The sequence below is a fragment of the Callorhinus ursinus genome, unplaced genomic scaffold (assembly GCF_003265705.2).
Source record: "Callorhinus ursinus isolate GAN/ISIS: 27379988/994484 unplaced genomic scaffold, GSC_fseal_2.0 scaffold4, whole genome shotgun sequence".
Lineage (NCBI taxonomy): Eukaryota > Metazoa > Chordata > Mammalia > Carnivora > Otariidae > Callorhinus > Callorhinus ursinus.
The window spans coordinates 83,562,344-83,580,020 of record NW_027397066.1 but is presented as its reverse complement, the minus strand read 5'-3'; the positions used below and the strand labels follow the sequence as shown (position 1 = coordinate 83,580,020).

The 17,677-nt window shown below is 35.3% G+C and overlaps 1 protein-coding gene across 4 annotated transcripts in view; it reads right to left on the bottom strand.

Annotated features, from left to right (window-relative positions):
- The window catches only part of BANK1 (B cell scaffold protein with ankyrin repeats 1), a 307,909-nt gene that overhangs the window by 177,129 nt on the left and 113,103 nt on the right, over window positions 1-17,677 (bottom strand). For all 4 annotated transcript variants that reach the window (XM_073892030.1, XM_073892028.1, XM_073892027.1 and 1 more), the window contains exon 5: window positions 15,566-15,705. In XM_073892030.1, the coding sequence (XP_073748131.1) occupies window positions 15,566-15,705 (140 nt within the window). The remainder of the gene's footprint in view (window positions 1-15,565; window positions 15,706-17,677) is intronic.

Below are 17,677 nucleotides of genomic sequence, written 5' to 3'. Positions count from 1 at the left end.
GGAAACTTCTCTTAGTTCAATTATTTACATAGAAACTCATCTTAGTGCAACATAATAAAAATTATTAGCTGGAGTAAATACTGGTTAATATTTCTAATAAGACTGACACCTCTTTTGAAAAGTACAAAACATTAGGGGCTTGACTAAAACTCAGTTATTTTTCTTAATTATTTATTTATTTGAGAGAGTGAGAGAGAGAGCATGAGCTGAGGGAGGAGCAGAGAGAGCAGGAGAAGCAGACTCCCCACTGAGCAGGACCCAGGGATCATGACCTGAGCTGAAGACAGATGCTTAACTAACTGAGTCACCCAAAAGTCAGTTATTAAAACAACGGAAAAATAGATGCAATAAATAAAAGTTTTTGCGTCTGGGTGAATAACTTTATTTAAATATTTACTAATTTTAACAAAGTATTACAGCAGATCAATGATAACACTGGAATTTGTTTAAAAAATAAATTCTGTTAAAATACATGTTACATTTTAATAAATGAGGTAATAAAATGATGAGTCTGGTTTTTCAACTTAAAGATCAGAAATGGTACAGTTTTAAACTGATTATTTCATTCCTGTGTTAAAATGAGGGAGAATATTCATCTTGGTCTCCCCCTGCCCCCAGCTATAGAATAACTATATGTCTACTCTATTTCCCTAAACTGAGCATTTTCGGATGAGCCATGTAGACTCATACTACTGGTGGCAAATCCATTACAGACCCACCATTCTTTTAAAATTGTATTTTGTGAGCTATTGACTGTGACCGATTTGACTTGAGACATAGAGAACTGTATCTGAGGAGGTGGGCCAATCAACAAAGTCATCAGGTAGAGAGAGGTTTGTGGAACAAAAGTTCCTAATTAAGATTTTTGTATGATTTCCAAATAAAATTAGACTTCTTACCAATACACAGTCACAGAAATTAAATGCATGGATTGAAAAAAAAAGACATTTTTGTTACTCTATTTCTTTCAATAAATCTGTGTGCCTTAATTAATAAAGTGGTCCGGGCTTCTCTGGATTTTTAAAAGTCCTCCTTAAAAGTGGGGAGAGACGATGAAAGTCTTCTCAACTTATACCTATAGAATGCCAAGCAAAAACAACATTAATCTTCTTCATGCTATGGCTATGGACTATGTGAAGCCATTAGCTCTGGAGCATTTTTTTTTTTTTTTAAAGGGAGGAGAGATTCAACAATAAGTTCTGCCTTCAAGAAATTCATGGTCATCTAATTACATATCAGCAATGAATGAGTTCTAGGTACTATGATAGAAAATCTTCATGGGTCAAGTACGGTACAGGGAAAAGGGGGATAGCTCAGTTCCACACAGGATGAAATGGTCAGAAAAGGCTGACTAGGGGACATGAGCTAAATGGAGATTGCCATGCACATAAAGAGCATTCTGGACTAAAGGAACAAATTGCATATAGTCGTGGAGGTATCATAGAGCATGATCTGGTTAAGGATTTTAGGAATTTCCATGAAACTGCAGAAGAATGAGAGAGAAGGAAGTGGGCATTTCAAAAAGTGTTTTGTATATATAATAAAAAGTTCATAATTCAAGCTGTGAGAAACAAGGAGTTGTTTAAGGCCTATAATAGTTAACATGGAAAGGTTTATTATGTGGATTAAATTAGGCTTATTTACATTACTGGCAATATATTTACACTTTCTGTATACTAAAGCTAAAAAAGAACATGTCTCAGCTATACGAACTAATGAAAGAGACCATGAAAATATTAAAATCATAACATTAGTTTATAAATATTTTTTAAAAATTGTGCCATTGGCCACGAGAGTTCTGCATAGGTTATTATCTAGTTAATGATATCTGTATGAGGAGATAGACTTAGTATTTCTTCCCCAAAGTATACAAGATTTAATACAGACATATTGAGTTACCACACTCATGTATAAGTTAGGCATAAGATCACCTCTGAGATTCCTTCCAGTTCTGAGATTCTGAGACACAGATGAGAATTCAAAAGAGCAAGAGTTCCCAGTAGGAATCTGAGACGTACCATTTCTTCCCCTGAGGCACTGTGACACTTTAATGTGAGAAATGTTACCGCTTATAACACTGAATTTAAAAAATGCAGTAGCAGTGTTTTTAAAATCAGAAGAAGAAGAAAAAAACCTTCACCATATGGGCAATTATTTAATTAGGAAAGAATGTAGATACCTTTTAATATTCCAGTCTACCATAACTAGTTGAATCACGTCTATTTTCCATTTCACAATTATATTACTAGTATTATGCCTACAAAAAAAATGGTATAGGACACAAAACAAACATACGAAAAATCACAGAAATGGCTATTAAAAATAATCCCAAAAGGATCTCTCCCTAGAAGATATCCTAACTAGAAAAATCTGATATAAGCAGTTATGCTTATTTTTAAATTTCAAGGACACAAATAGGCATCCTTTCTAAACACTGACATTGAAATTCAAAAATGCCATAAATTTTCCTCTCCTTAAAATAAATTGTGCAACCTAAAACATACTTAATGAGATTGATACAATGGTTGTTCAAATAAAGAGATTAAAATAGAGTAGCTTAACATTTATTCAGCAACACTTACAAACATCCTAAGTTTTTAGTTACTAAGGAGCATGTGAAAATTAGGGTAGAATGAAATGATAAAATTATGTTGACACTAGTATTTGGTTATAATAAAAATTATGTATATATAAATAATATAAACATATATACATATGCATTTTTGCTTAGATCTATGCCTATCAAGAATATTAGAAAAAGAATTTAGAAAAAACTAAGCTATGACAGAAAGATACTACAAAATAATAACTTTGTACATATGAAATAAATATATAACTTTCTCCAGAATTCTTTCAGTGTCATGTGAGGAAATGTGGGATTAATTAATGTACTTTTAAAAAAATTATTCACATACATTTTATAAATCACGACTCTATCTGAATCTGAAGATACATATATATGTGTATATATATATAGTTATTCCTGATAAATGACTTTATTATAAGTATTTCTTCCTAAAAGAGAAAAATATATAAAATATCTGCTTTAAAAGATATTTAGAATTATGGAATTCCACTTCTGAAAAGATGGAGTAGTTGTACTTTCTCCTTTTCTTCTACTTAAATACAACTAAAATGTCCACATTTTAATAGAAAATCAATGGTTATACCAAGAACCAGGAAGATCTCTAACTGAATAAAAAGAGGCAATCAATAAATGTCAATACCTAGAGGACAAAGATTTTAGAATCACTTAAAAAAGATATTAAGACAGTCATGATAAAAAGCTTCAACAAGCAAATACAGTAATTCTTGAAATAATTTTTTTTAAAAAAGCTTCAGCAAGGAAGTACAAAGTTTTGGCAAAGAAATAGAAAGTATAAAAAAGAATCAGTTGGGATTTTTAGAACTGAAAATACAATAATCAAAATAAAACCTCCTGTGGATGGGCTCAACAGCATAATGCAAGGGGCAAAGGGAAGAATCAGTGAACTTGGAGATAGAACAATGAAACATACTCAATCTCAACAACAGAGACAGAGAAGAAGGAAAAAAAAAAATAGTGTCAGGGACCTGTGAGATTATAACAAAAGATTTAACATTCCTGTGATCAGAATCCCAGGAGGAGAGAAGAAAGAGGCTGGGCATGAAAAAGTACACAGAGATAGTGGCTGATAACTTCCTGGATTTACCAAGAGATAAACCTACAGACTGAAGAAACTGAGCAAACCATAAACAGGGTAAAGCCAAAGAATTCTATTCCAAGAAACATCATAGTTATACTTCAGAACATTAAAGACAAAGAAAAAAATTTGAATGAGAAAACAATACCTTACCCTACAGGGTAAAAACAATTAGAAACATAGTAGTAGTAGTAGAAAGAAGTGGCACACTATTTGTCAAAAATTAAAAGAGAACTATTAACCGAGAATCATGCCCAGCACAAGCATTTTTTAGGAATGAAGTGGCAATCATGACATTCTCAAATGAAGGAAAAGAGGAAATCTGTTGCCAGCAGATGTGCCCTACAATAATGGATAAAGGAAGTTCTTTAAACAGTAAGGATATGATAAAAGAAAGAATCCTGGAACATGAAGAAGGAAGAAAGAACATAGCAAGTAAAAAATATAGGTAAATACAATGGGCTCCCACTTCAAGAACCTAACAACAACAACAAAAAAATTAGAACAAACTGAAAGCAAGCAGAAAGAAGAAAATTATAACTATAATGCAGAAATCAATGAAATAGAAAACATAAAATAGAAAAAAGTCAATATAACAAAGAGATAATTCTTCTAAAAGATTAGTAAAGCTGACAAACCTCTAGCAAGACTGAAGAAAAAAGAGAGAAGATACAAATGACAAATGTCATGAATGAAACATGAGATATCACTACAGACCCTGCAGACATCAAAAGGATAATAAGGTAGTACAGTGAACAAGTCCACACACATATTTTGACCAGTTAGATGAAATGGACAATTCCTTGAAAAACACAAACCAAACACAAACCAAAACCAAACGCATAATCTGTATTATTTCTTTCAAATACATTTGCATCTGTAATTTCTAGTAAATAAAAGTTTAAATAAATACAAACAAACCAGGAAAAAAATGAACCAGAAAAATAAATAAAAACAAATCAGGAAATATTCATTACACAAAGCTGAATTCCCTGAGATAAGTATCTATTTACATAGCAGCACCCTTTCAAAAAGTCTGATGTGCCTCTTTCTTGAATAAGGGGCATCAACACAGCTTGGACATGACTGCATTGAGAGACTGTCCTTAATAGGATTTTAGAACAATATCATATAATTGAAGCAGTGAGGAGATATTTCAGATGTTTGGACTGGTACGAAAGGCTGTATGTTGCAAGTGTAATACAAGTCTATATAGTGAAACAGACTCAAAAGAGTTGAGGTAGTAATATTAACTAAATGCTGGGCACCTAGAATATGCTAGGCTTTACATAATTTGTCTCTAATTTTTATAACATTCCTGCATGGTAGATTTTTTAAATGCCCTTTTTAATAGATGTGATAACTATGGTACAAAAAACTTAGTAATACCCGAAACTGCAGAGCTAGGAAGCGTGACATCAAGAATTTTAACTTATGCCTTTACATTCTAAACACACTGTACTTAATACTACATTCTTGCCATGGAGAAAATAATAAAATCTGACAGTGTTTGAATAAAGAATAAATTATGGTCCCATAGTTTCGTTATGGACACTGAAGTTCCAAACATCATATATTTAGCCAGAAAATGGAAGGAAAGGGGCATACATGGAAGGGGGATGGTAAAGTGGGCTACTGTTAGTCACATCTATTCCTTTTTTATTTTTAATTATGTTATGTTAGTCACCATACAATACATTATTAGTTTTTGATGTAGTGATCCACGATTCATTGTTTTCATATAACATCTATTCTTTTTTTAACCACAAAAGCAAAAGCTCCAAAGATGTCCCCCTGTGTCTCATTGCCTAAAACTTACGTGAAAACTCTAGCTGCATGGGTGGTTAAAAATGTGAGAATCTGGCTTGCCCAGCTTTCCCAGCAGAGGCGGGCAAAGAAGAGGGCTTTTAAGCTTTGACAGTGGCTGATGAAACCTGTAAGGCTGGCCACAGAATATTAAAGTAATGTTACAGATCTGGTAGAGAAAGACGGTAATAGTTTTAAAGTACCTCGATGAGCAAGAGAAACAACTTGAGTGAAATAACCATAGGAGGGTTGTAAAATGTTATAGGAGACACAGCCAATTTAATGATTCCATTTTACTCTTTACCTTCAGATATCTAAAAGGAAAGTCAACGGTTGAGCTCAAAACATGTTCTTTTTATTATAACAAATTATTATGCTTGTTTAAGTTTAACTAGTAAAAGAAAGGTCACTTCGTCTGTTCTGTTGTTCATAATGTGTGCCACGAAAGTGAGCCAAAATCGCCATATAAAGGGGAATTTGATAGCTTACATAATAACTCTTAAACCAAATTTCCTACTGCAGCTTGTAGAGAAAATGACAGGTAAAGGAGCAAAGCAAATACTTGCCGGGGTTACGCAAAGCCTTTCCTTTCTTTCTTTCTTTCTTTTTTTTTAACTTTATGAGTATTTAACTATAAGCAAAGGAATGATCTAAGTAAGTGGATAGGGTAAGATAAAGGAGTTATTTTTCTTTGTCAAATTAATTTTTCTAAGTTTTGAGTGAGTCGGTTCTTAGAATTTCAACCTATATCTGACTACAAATGCAAAAGTAAATATGAAAATATAAAACAATGCAGTTTAACACTCCTTTCAAATATGTTATGTTTACTATTGGTTCAGTATTCAGACTTACGGCATCTCTTTACATAACATGAAAATGATATTATAATAAGAAAAAAATGTTTTGAGATCTGAGAAACCTGTGTTGAAATTCCTGCGCCAGGACTCATTAGCTATGGACCTTAATAATACTTAGCTGACAAAATTATTTAAGAGTTTAAATGAGTAAATATGTAAAATGTCCAGTACATATTAATTCCCTTTTCTCTAAATACCATGTTGTGAGCTCTCATAACCACTCACGAAATGTAATCACTGTGATTTAGAATGGCACACCAGTTTCTAATGAGGAGACTGCTCCTCAAACTGGCTTTTGTAGCAACTGAAGAAAATAGTTTGTTTTTTCTTTCTAAATTTTTAAATTAAATGGCACGTATCTTCTAAATCAGTTAGAATGTAGGTTTTGCTATCGTGGTACTGAGACCCAAAATGCCAGTAGCTTAAACAAGATGGAAGCCTATTTCTCTTTAACACGAAAGCCTAGAATTAGGCAATCTGATTAAGGGATCCAGGCTCTATTTGGTGCACTGCTGTCCTTCCTCGTCATAGTCCTAGATGGTTCATCCCTCACTCCCTTGTTGTTACTGCAACCAGTTAGAGAAAAAAGTCAGTGAAGGAGAGACTCCATCCTTCTTTGAAGGACATGATCAGAAATGTGCACATATCACTTCTACGGACATGCTGCCGGCCATTGGTTATGTACTTAGATGGCTACACCTAGCTCCAAGGGAGTCAGGAAGTGCAGTATTTACCCGGGCAAGCATGTGCCCAGATAAAAGTTATATGTAAGAAAGGAAAAAGAAATTCTGGGGAACAAATAGAAGCTTCTGCCATCTCCATCAGTCATGCATAAACACCATAATTTAGTAAACACAATCTAATAAAGTTTAAAAAAAAACTTTCCTAGAAGTTGACTGAAGCTTGATTATGCTGAATTTTTCAATAACAACCCCCGTTTACATAATGTCAAAAAGCCTCAAAGCTTTAATTTGACCAAACCTGAACAGACTCATTAATAGACATATTTAATGACATTAATGATGAAACAAACAAAAGACCAGTTCTCCTAATGCAGGCAGTAGAAAGAGCAGTCATAAGAACCATGACTCTTTTCACCTTTACCTCCCTTTAGCAATTATTTTGTAACAACTTACTGTTAAATATGTAATAAGATCAATTTTAAAACAAAAATTGCACTAACATATCCAGAGAAATGCCTTTCAAAAAAGACTTCTCTAAATGATGCCATGATTTCCTAAATTTTTGAAATTATTTTTTGAGTTGTTTTAGGTACTAGTTCCCAAGGTAGGCTGTTAGAATTGGTCTCATTGTTTTATACTCACTTGGTTGTTCCTTTGTCTTTCCCTTCTTTGCCCTGCTCTCTCTACTTCAGTCAGAAAGAGCACTCCGTCAGCCAACAGTCCAATAACCTGAGCTCTGAAAAAAGGTTGTGCCTGTACTACGGGGAAGCCGGTGGCTGTTGGAATAAGGGGCTCTGATAGCTGGGTCACTTCAGTTTGGGTGGGTACCTTAATGTATAAAATGCTTTCACCCTCTCATTCTTTCACCCAACAAAATAGGTATTCAGCAGCTGTGTGTCTGGCAGCGTACTTGGCTCTGGAGATGAAACAGGGAACCAAATAGACAGTATCTCTGCCCTAAATGACCTTGGAGTTTAATGAGAGGCAGATATTGACAAATATTACACACGCAGATGTCCAATTAGAATGTGATCAGCACTACAAAGAGACACATAGGGAGATGTACAAGGTCAAGGGAGGCTTCACTGAGGAAGAGAAGCTGGAATTAAAATTTGGAGGATGAATTAGAATTAACTAGGGAAGTCAGTGAGGGGAAAGGAGATTGGGAAAAAGTTTCAGTTAGAAAGAGGAGCATTTATAAAGGCCCTGGGGTAGGAGATTAGGAACCGAAAGTCCAGGAACTGGAAGCTGGCTAGTGTGTCTGGAGTGCAGAGAGAGAGAAATGAGAGTGAGATCAAGCTGGAGTGAAAGAGAAGGGGCAGCGTCTATAGGGCCATATTGTTCATGTCAAAGATTTTCTTTTTTTAATCCATACAACCTTTGGAATCTACTGAAGGGTTTGAGTAGGAGCATCGCCTGCTGAGATCTTTTTAAAAGAACCCCTCAGACTATGGACTTGAGATAAGTAGGTCAGGTGCAAGAACACATGGTAGGGGACCAGTTAGGAGCCCACTGTAGTTTAGGCACAAGGAAAGGCAGAGGACTGAGGTGTTAGGACTGGAGGGATGTGGAGAGAAGTGAGCAATACGCAGTGAGTAAAAGTGATACGGATTGAATTTGTCGGGTGAGACAATAGAAGGTATTAAGGAGACGCTTATGTTTCTGGTGTTTAAACTGGATGATGATGCCTATCCCGAGGCAGAAAGACTGGGCCTTAAAGGAAAACCACATTTGGATTGTATTTTATAAGTTAATGAGCTAACCTGCCAAGTGAATATTTATCAAGAAAGGAAGAGAGTCTAAGAATCAAAACACTGAAATTGAAACTATTTTCTAGATCACAGAAAGAAGAGATTACAAAGGGTATTGGGAAGAAAAGGCAAAGGCAGGAGAAGGAAAACCAGAAAGATAGGGCTTCTTGAAAGCTAAGGGGAAAAAAAAAATCAGAAAAGTGAGTTTGGTCAATGGTGTCAGTTGCTGCTGACAGTCAAGTTAAATTGAACAAGAAGGATATCCACTGGATTTGTTGTGCGGGACTTGAGCAAAATTGACATACTATATTTGTTTGTGTGCTGATACTTAAGGTAATAAGGTGGATGGCTAAATGGCTGACAGGGGGTGGGGTGGGAGAGGCAGGATTCTTAGAAGTTGCATTTTCCTTGTCAAAAATTTCTTTTACTTCATTTCCTGCGTCTTGATGCTGTTTACTGTAGAAGCATAGTTCATGAATGCTAAACACAATTTAGAGTTCCCAGATTACATATTTACTTTATTTATCTTATTGTTGATACTATAACTATTATTGGTAAAGAGGCCCACAGAATGCATAATGACTTTTTAAAAAAATGCCAACAAACGCATTTTGCCACAAGGATTTTTCAGTCTTCTAATTTCCAAAGGATTACTGATGATTTGCGATTCATTCCAGAGGCAGATTCTCTCATTTTCTCTAATTGTCTTGTTATGAATAATAGCTACAGAGGAATATTGTTTAACTGTATTTGGCTTGTGCTTTGTTTTCTGGATTGTTTAAAAACATTCTTTATGGTTGAAGAAGATCCAAAGCCTCTAAAGACCTAGCTAGCATACGCAGAGGGCTGCACTTGAATGAGGTCGCTTACGGACAGCACTCACGCAGACACACAGACATCCTCCGCAAAGGGCAGCCAAAGCCACCCCAGTGATAAGAGGAGAGGGGAATGTAAAAGGCAAATTGGGAGAAATAAAAAATGGAGGGAGTATTTATTTCCACTGAGTAAGCAGAAACTATAAATTAAAGTGGCATTAATAAGATATATTCTAAACAGTTAAACATAAGCTAAAATGAATGGGGCCAATATGGACTGATAATGGCTTATAAGATAGAGAATTAACAGGAATTAAAAGTATGGTTGTGTTCATGGCTAGGTAACTGCACTCAGAAATATTTATTTCTTTCCCCTACAACAGCTGCTATATCTGCTGTTAAAGTTAACCAACTTATTTGTTTTTTCCTAAATCAGTAGATGGAGGTACTAAGTGGCATGTTCCTGTTTGACTCAATAATTGGTAACTGAACTGGGGATTGCTGAACTACCCAAATAAGGCATCTTTAACCATTTTAAGTCTGAACTACCCAAATAAGGCATCTTTAACCATTGCTGAATCGTTATCACAGGTGGAGACATGGCACAAAATGTCACTTATTTTATCAGTAAAATTCAAGTTTCAATAAATATGCCTTATTCTTACTGATCCATTCTAATTAGGGGCATAAAATATGAAAAATGAATCCAGAAATAAATGCCCAAATTGCACTTTATTTTTTCTTCCCCTACCCATTTCAAATATTTCATCAGAAATAGGAAACATGTAATAAAAGTGGTGAAAGATACATGAAATTCACATCACTTCCTTCTCTGCTGGGAGAATTGGGAAGAAGTGCTAATACAAGTGAAATAAAGGCTGCCTCAAGAACCCACATACTTGCAAGCCAATGTACTTTGGTGACGGCAGTCGCAATCCCCAGTTGAAGTATTTTTTTTTTTTCTTGGCATAAAATTGTGGACTATTTGAGTCCGAAGTGGCCTTGGAGATCATATATTCTAGCTTCCTCACTGTACACATGAGGAAATCCCTCTCACACTAAGGAGAATGAGCTCTCATGAAGTGACTGCTGATTTGGTTAAAGAATCTAACACCTGCTCCTGCCCCATCCGGAACTGAATGATTCTCCTGTGCTATGCTGTCGCTTTCCAGGAAAGGGAAAGAAAAGATAACATGCAGCCTTTTGAAAGAGAGAGAAGACCGTAGGCATTTTTTTTTTTTTTTGAGTATCAAACATTTCCTTAATATTCAAAAGAAAGGCAAGACTGGAATCTGGAACCGTATAGCTGTTAAAAGTCAGTAATGAGCTACATGATGAACATACGGTTCATTACTGAGGTAGAACATGAAAAATTTATAGCACAAATTCTTCACTTTTCTGGTATCCAAGGCCTCTGAGCATTCTTCATTTTCATAAGTATCAGATTCATTTATTCAATTTGAGAAATAAATAACTGTATTTTAAGAGGACGGTTTTCATTCTCTTTCTTATCATTTACATACCTATAGTTTTCCACTCATGTTTTTAATTAGCACTAGAGGACAAAGCAAGCATTTGTGTTTTCCCATTTTTGTCTCATGGTGTCTCATGGGTCAGGAGCTAATTGTGTGAAAGTAACTAGGTATGCAAAGATGAAAAACACAATGCCCATACCTTAAAGAAGGGGGAGGGAAGGAAGAGCTGAGTATGTTCTAAGAGTGAGCAATCCTGGAGGGCTAAAACATAGGACTCATGGAGAGAATTAAGAAGACATGGAGGGAGGGGCACCTGGGTGGCTCAGTCATTAAGCGGTTGCCTTCGGCTCAGGTCGTGATCCCTGGGTCCTGGGATCAAGCCCCGCATCGGGCTCCCTGCTCCGTGGGAAGCCTGCTTCTCCCTCTCTCCCTCTCCCTGCTTGTGTCCCTGCTCTTGCTATCTCTCTCTGTCAAATAAATAAATAAAATCTTAAAAAAAAAATAAAAAGAAGACATGGAGGGTATACTGTCATAAGAGCTGATGTTGGGAAAGATTTGTGGCTCTGCAGCCTGGTGTGCCATTCAGAGGAGTTTGGACCTTATCCAGCGAGTCACCAAAAGTCTGTAGCAAGGGAGTGGCTTAGATAACACTGGCATTATGGAGAAGTATAGTTTAGAGACTAGATGCACTTGCACCCCTTATCAACAGGAGCTGATGATAAGAAGAAAGATGGTGTCCACCAGTCTTTCCAAGAAGACAAGGGCCTAAAAAAAATTACTGAAAGGCCTTGGGATGAATCTCCTGAAGAATTCTTTAAGGAAGATACCTGCTAACTTTTGAATTTAACCTTGTGAAAAAACTAACATTTAAGAGAACTATTTACAACTACAAAGTTCCTCATGATATCAGAGTTCCCTATGCCTGTATCTTCCCTCATCCCAACTGTAGCTGGCTTCATACTGTATAAAATATTTGCAAGCAGCAAACCAAAGATTGAAACATATACATAATTTAATAAAAACTGGAAATGAAGTGTACCCTAACATGAAGATGAATCTAAGATTTCAGTAAGTATAAAGCAAACCGTGCAAAATGATCAATACATGCAGCACAAAGATATCATTGTACCAACAAGAAATACAACAAAGAAGAATTATTTGGTACCACTTCAAAAACTCTTTTAACGAATAGGATGCTAATGCTTTGACCAATAATTGCTATGTTCCTTTAGCATTTTGACCTAATTTGGTTTCTTATATTGTATCTAGTTGTTCCTATACAAAGTTAACTTTATGGTTGTCCCCAGATGCTTCTGTAAATAGGATGAAAATCTCAAAGGTTTTAATTATCTCAGTTAAATGGGAGTTACTAGTATTTCTAACCCTAGTACTTGAATTCTAATTATCTTCCCAAGTTGGGCTCTGGATTTTTTTCATTTTTTCATTCAATCTCTCTTAAATTTGTTGCTTTAGGTAATGCTCTGGAAATTGTACCTTTATGAGGCTACATGCTGGGATTTAATATCTATCCAAAAAAGATGAAATGATTTAGGAAACAGTTGGATAATTAAGCTGATTTAGGTAAACTATTTAAAACCTAATGGACATCATTAAAAATAAACTAAGAAAATCAAATATCTCATCATTTCTTTTCTCAAATGCACAGAATGGTCATTTTGCTATATGCCCAACAGCTTTTAAACAATAATATGAAGTCTCTTATTATAAGTTCTAAGATTACTGAAAAATAAAACCACAGATTTCTCATTAGTATTCCTTCCCTCAAATTCACAGATTGTTCACATTATTATATGCCCAATAGCTTTTAAATGATTACAGGCAGTATCTTACTACTAATTTTTAAGATTACTTAAATCACATCTGCCATTAAAATTTACAGGAAAACTCAGGATGGCTCTTACACCAGGCCATTCCAGCGAAGTAGATCAGATACTGAAAAAACTGAAATCTGCTGGTATATTTTCTTACAAATACATGATAACTAGAGTTAATAAAATGACAATGAATGTTGTTCTTTGACTAGAGATGTTCAGTGAATTATCTGCAAAATATCCAAATTTCCCAATTAAGTCACAGAGTAGCAAGCATATGAAAGAAACAATTACTGTAATGTTCTATGCTGGCACGGAAAAGCAAACCTTTTTGCACATTTTAAAAAATATAATCTACTTGGGAACAAAGCCAAATGTCAAAAGGGAAATCCAAATGCCTGCAAGCAGAAGCCCAGTGGGGGCTGGGCTGTCTCCTTTGAGGCCAAACAACCCTAAAACACACCAAGGAAATGCCCCTGCTGTTCCTTCTTTTTCATCAGGGATAGAGCCTGCCTTTCACTATCTCCACGAATTCATACTAGGGATAACTTAAATGGTCCAGATGCCAGTGGACTGGAGAACCCCACGTCATTCCTGGTCTAAGCTTTGATGGAGGCTGACCGAATTGCAGCCTTTTCCCTCCTTCAGGCCTGCGATAGTACAGCTCAGTCTGGTCCGGGATCTCAGTCTCAGAATTTGTTCGATCTAATTTCATGACACGTCTAGGTCCCCTGACAACAGTAGCAAAACTCGTAAGCCTATCTTAAGTGGTATAGGTTAAACTAAATCTCCTAATGTCTCTTCTTACCATGCTGTGGTCTGCTGTCACCAAGTTAGAATAATTCTACCTCTCAGTACTCACTTAGGTTCAAAGGGATTCTCTCCTGAGAGTAAAAGCCTGAATCAAGCTGTGACTGTCCAGCATCCTTCCTTATGCGAGGCCACCAGGGATAGGTGAAGAGGAGAATCCTAAGATGTAATCGTAACACTTTCTCACCTCTCATTTCTGACACCCACCGAGGGTGAAAAGGAAATAGTATTTTCTAGTTATCTGAAAATGATCCAAAACAGTTTGTATTCACTCAAAGCTGTAGAAGAAACCATGACTTGGCAAAATAAAGCACTCTGAAAAATTGCCCAGGAGTCATACATTATATTTAATCTTCTTGCATACAAAAAGTTTTTTTCTCCCCAAAGGCAAAATCCACACAAAAATGTGTTGGGGGGGGCTACTTTACCTCTATGCTAACTGAATACTGATAATGCAATATATCACTTTTGCTAATCTTTTTGCAGTGAATGGAATTTTTAAAGTGGAAGATAAGGTAGATTTGTCACAATAAAATGAAACAATCCATATTTCAAGCTAATACTTTTGTTTTTGCTTTGCAATTACAATATAGACATTTTGTCAAATGTCCTCAGACTCACCAGTTTGACAAATGGTACTTTATTCCCTGAACCTTCTCTAAGACATTTTTACCTTTGCCATTGTTCTAATAGAAAAAAATGTGTCACACAAAATAAATAACAAAGCCTCCAATTTCAGACTAGTTTAAACAGATAAGGTTTCATGACAACCTGTCAGCCACACTATCATTGATGGTTTCGTTATAGAGTGTTTCGTGGTAAATTTGAAGATCTCATTGTTTAGCTACCTCTTTTTCACTTTTATTCCCTTTTACCCTCCCCATCCACTGCCAAAAACCCAAGGCAATTAAGTAAGAGTATAATCTAATTATCAAGTAGCTATAAAAAGAAATGCCATTTAGTTCACTCTGAATACGTGATGGAATAAGCACATAAAGGATAAACGTTCCACATTAAAACAAGCTTTCTCTCTTTTGAAAGTGGGTCAGGTAACAAAAAAACAAAATAAAATGCAGAAATTAAACCAATGGTTTAAGATGAATCAAAATACTATTGTTGCATTCCATACCGATGAGGGCATTGGCGTTCACTGGTAACTGTTTCAAACAAGGGCCTTTTGAGAAGACTAGAAACCCCTCACCAAGTCCTCCTTGCTGAGTAATGCTTTGTCACCCTGGAGAAAGAACCTGGGGCTTGAAATTGCCTCTTTGCACACTTCCCTGAAAATCTGAGCAGTTCTGGAATTCCTAATAAACACTATCAATTTAGAGCAATAATTTTCACTATCGGGTAACAGCAATAAATGAAACTAAGAAAAACACACCAAGCTTGGAAATTTCCACATGAAAATAACAATTCCTAGATTAATGCCCTAGGCTCCCTTTTTGGTAGTGTTCTTGGTTTGTCTGACTCCTGAGCCTCAACGCATCAGATGATCTGACTTTTATTTTGCACTGTCCAGATCTGGATAAAGAGGATATTCGTTTCTTAAGAGTTCTGTCTAATGCTACTGTCTTTCTTTATCTGCTCTGTGACAACTTTAAAATGAGCCCATCACAAAAGCGATTTTGTAATGGAGAACCTGTCTCCCGGTGACATTATCTGGAATGACTTGAGTTAAGCAAACTAATTCATCTGTATCTCTGCACCACAAAAGTCCGTTTCCTCCCTCACTATTGATCCATAATTCATTCTTATTCAACCAGCATTCAGACTTTATACCAAAGCATGCATTCTGTTAACAAGCATTGGCTCTTTGGCTCGTTACCAACTTCGTGGAAAGATCCACTTACCTGGCACACACCATCTCCTGGACGTGCCACTCCCAGTAGGTTTTCCATAGCCTTTGCTGTTGTAGAGTATTTCATCTCTGTTGTGGCCTTAATGACTCCATCGCAGTAGATGCGGACATTGACAGAGCCAGCAGGAAAATCTTATAAAATACAAACAAGAGCTGAGTATACAATGCATGTATCCTATTATTTTATCTGTTAGAGAATATGAAGGAATATTTAAGAATTCATAACAATTTTACTGACTTCTAGCACTAAATGTTTTTTTATCCTTAGTATCCAAAGAATATAATGTACAATTTTAGACTTAATTAAATAAAACCTTACAAGATCAAAACATGCTAAAATTATGGTAAAAGCCCTAAATCCTTCCTTCCTACTACTAAACTTCTTTTTTGATGGAATCTATAATTATCTTTACATAATACTTTAGAATTTATAATGATACCATCATTCATTTAAAGTTGTGTATCTGTTAATAATCTCAAGAAACTTTGCATTAATTATAGGCAAGTTTCTCAAAATTGTATTTGGAAAGAGAAAGAGTAGAATCGATTGAAATCACCAAACTCTTATGCAACTGATTACAGTGAAAAACCCTTGGGAAGACAAGGTTTAATATCCTGCTATTTAAGTACCATTTATACTATACATTCATCAAAACTCTTTTTGTGAAAAAGTTGTTCAAAGTGACTGATATGATACCTTGTGAATTCTGCATTAACATACAGTCAGAGTTAGAGTTCCCTAAGAATGTTGGGTTCCCTATGAAAGAATAACAATAATCAATCATTTCAGTAAGAAAGTTATTTTGCTTTATTTTAACAAAAGTAAACAAAATTAAGCCTTGAAATCCATTTGCTTTAAAAAATCTGACTCTCTGTCATGGAGATATTTCCCAAATTCTCCTGGAAAACTGTCACCCAGACATCTGGGGGTTGGAATATAAGCCATTTGGTACAAGACCAAAAAAGCCTGTTCTAACCTTAGGCACCTGACGAAGCTTTGAATATTTAAAAGTTTCTAAGGTTTAAGCATAATTTTACTTTATCTCCTGAAGAGATTAAATGACCTCTTATAATTTTGCTCAGAGAGATTTAAAGCCAGCAAAAGCAATCTTAAGCTTAATTAGATCAAGAAGCTGTAATTTTCTCTTCCCACATTGCTTGACTAGACACCTAACCTGTATTATAAAGAAAATATATGTATAAAAGTTCTCTCCTCCCAAAGTAAGTCCATCCAGTAGATAATGTAAGAGAAAATGCAACAAAAGTACATTTAATCAGCTGAAGAAGCCTACATATAGTAAAAAGGGTTCTAGAGTTACTATAGTCAAAAGAAATCAATTTTGGTAGATTTCAGAAAGACAATTTTGAAAGAAGATATTGATTTTGTTTATCAGAAAAAAGATTAGAGTTTGCAATGGGGTGTTCACTGAAAGAAAGTCAGGTGATGAATCATGAGAGATACATGATGAGGTATGTATTGGTAGCTCTTTGATATAGGATACTTAAAATATTCTAATTCTTTTAAAATCTAACATGAAAGTAAATGAACTGATTTATTCTTGATAACTTGTACCATTAGATCTATTGATAATGATGTTGATCTTAGAATAATCTTCCCAAGAGATGTCCTTTGAAGTACTGTCCTTTGCTGTATACGTTTTCTTATCTATTGAATGTCAGTTATTAAATCAAGACCTTGGAGGATTCCTTATGGATTCATCTGGCTGGGAGGCCCTCCTTAAATATGTATTGTTGAATTGGACTTTTCATAAACAGCACTCTGTACCACCTGAGCATTATTTTATTTTGAGTGTGGCCATTATGATATCTACATTTTATAGCTCCTTAATAAAAATAAAAGCCAATTAATTTAAGGACTCAGAAAAGAGGGAAAGTGAATTCTGCTATTTACTATCTAAAGTCAGGAAGTAACATTTAACACTGGAAGTACACACGAATATAGGTCAAGATCACCAAACCAAGCAAGGGTACTGGAGTCAGCTATGGAGAGGAAAAAAGGCTTATAGTTTAAGAAGATGGAACTTCTTGCCCACATCAGACACAGATACACAAGAAAGCAAACTTATACAGGAGCAACAGTAAA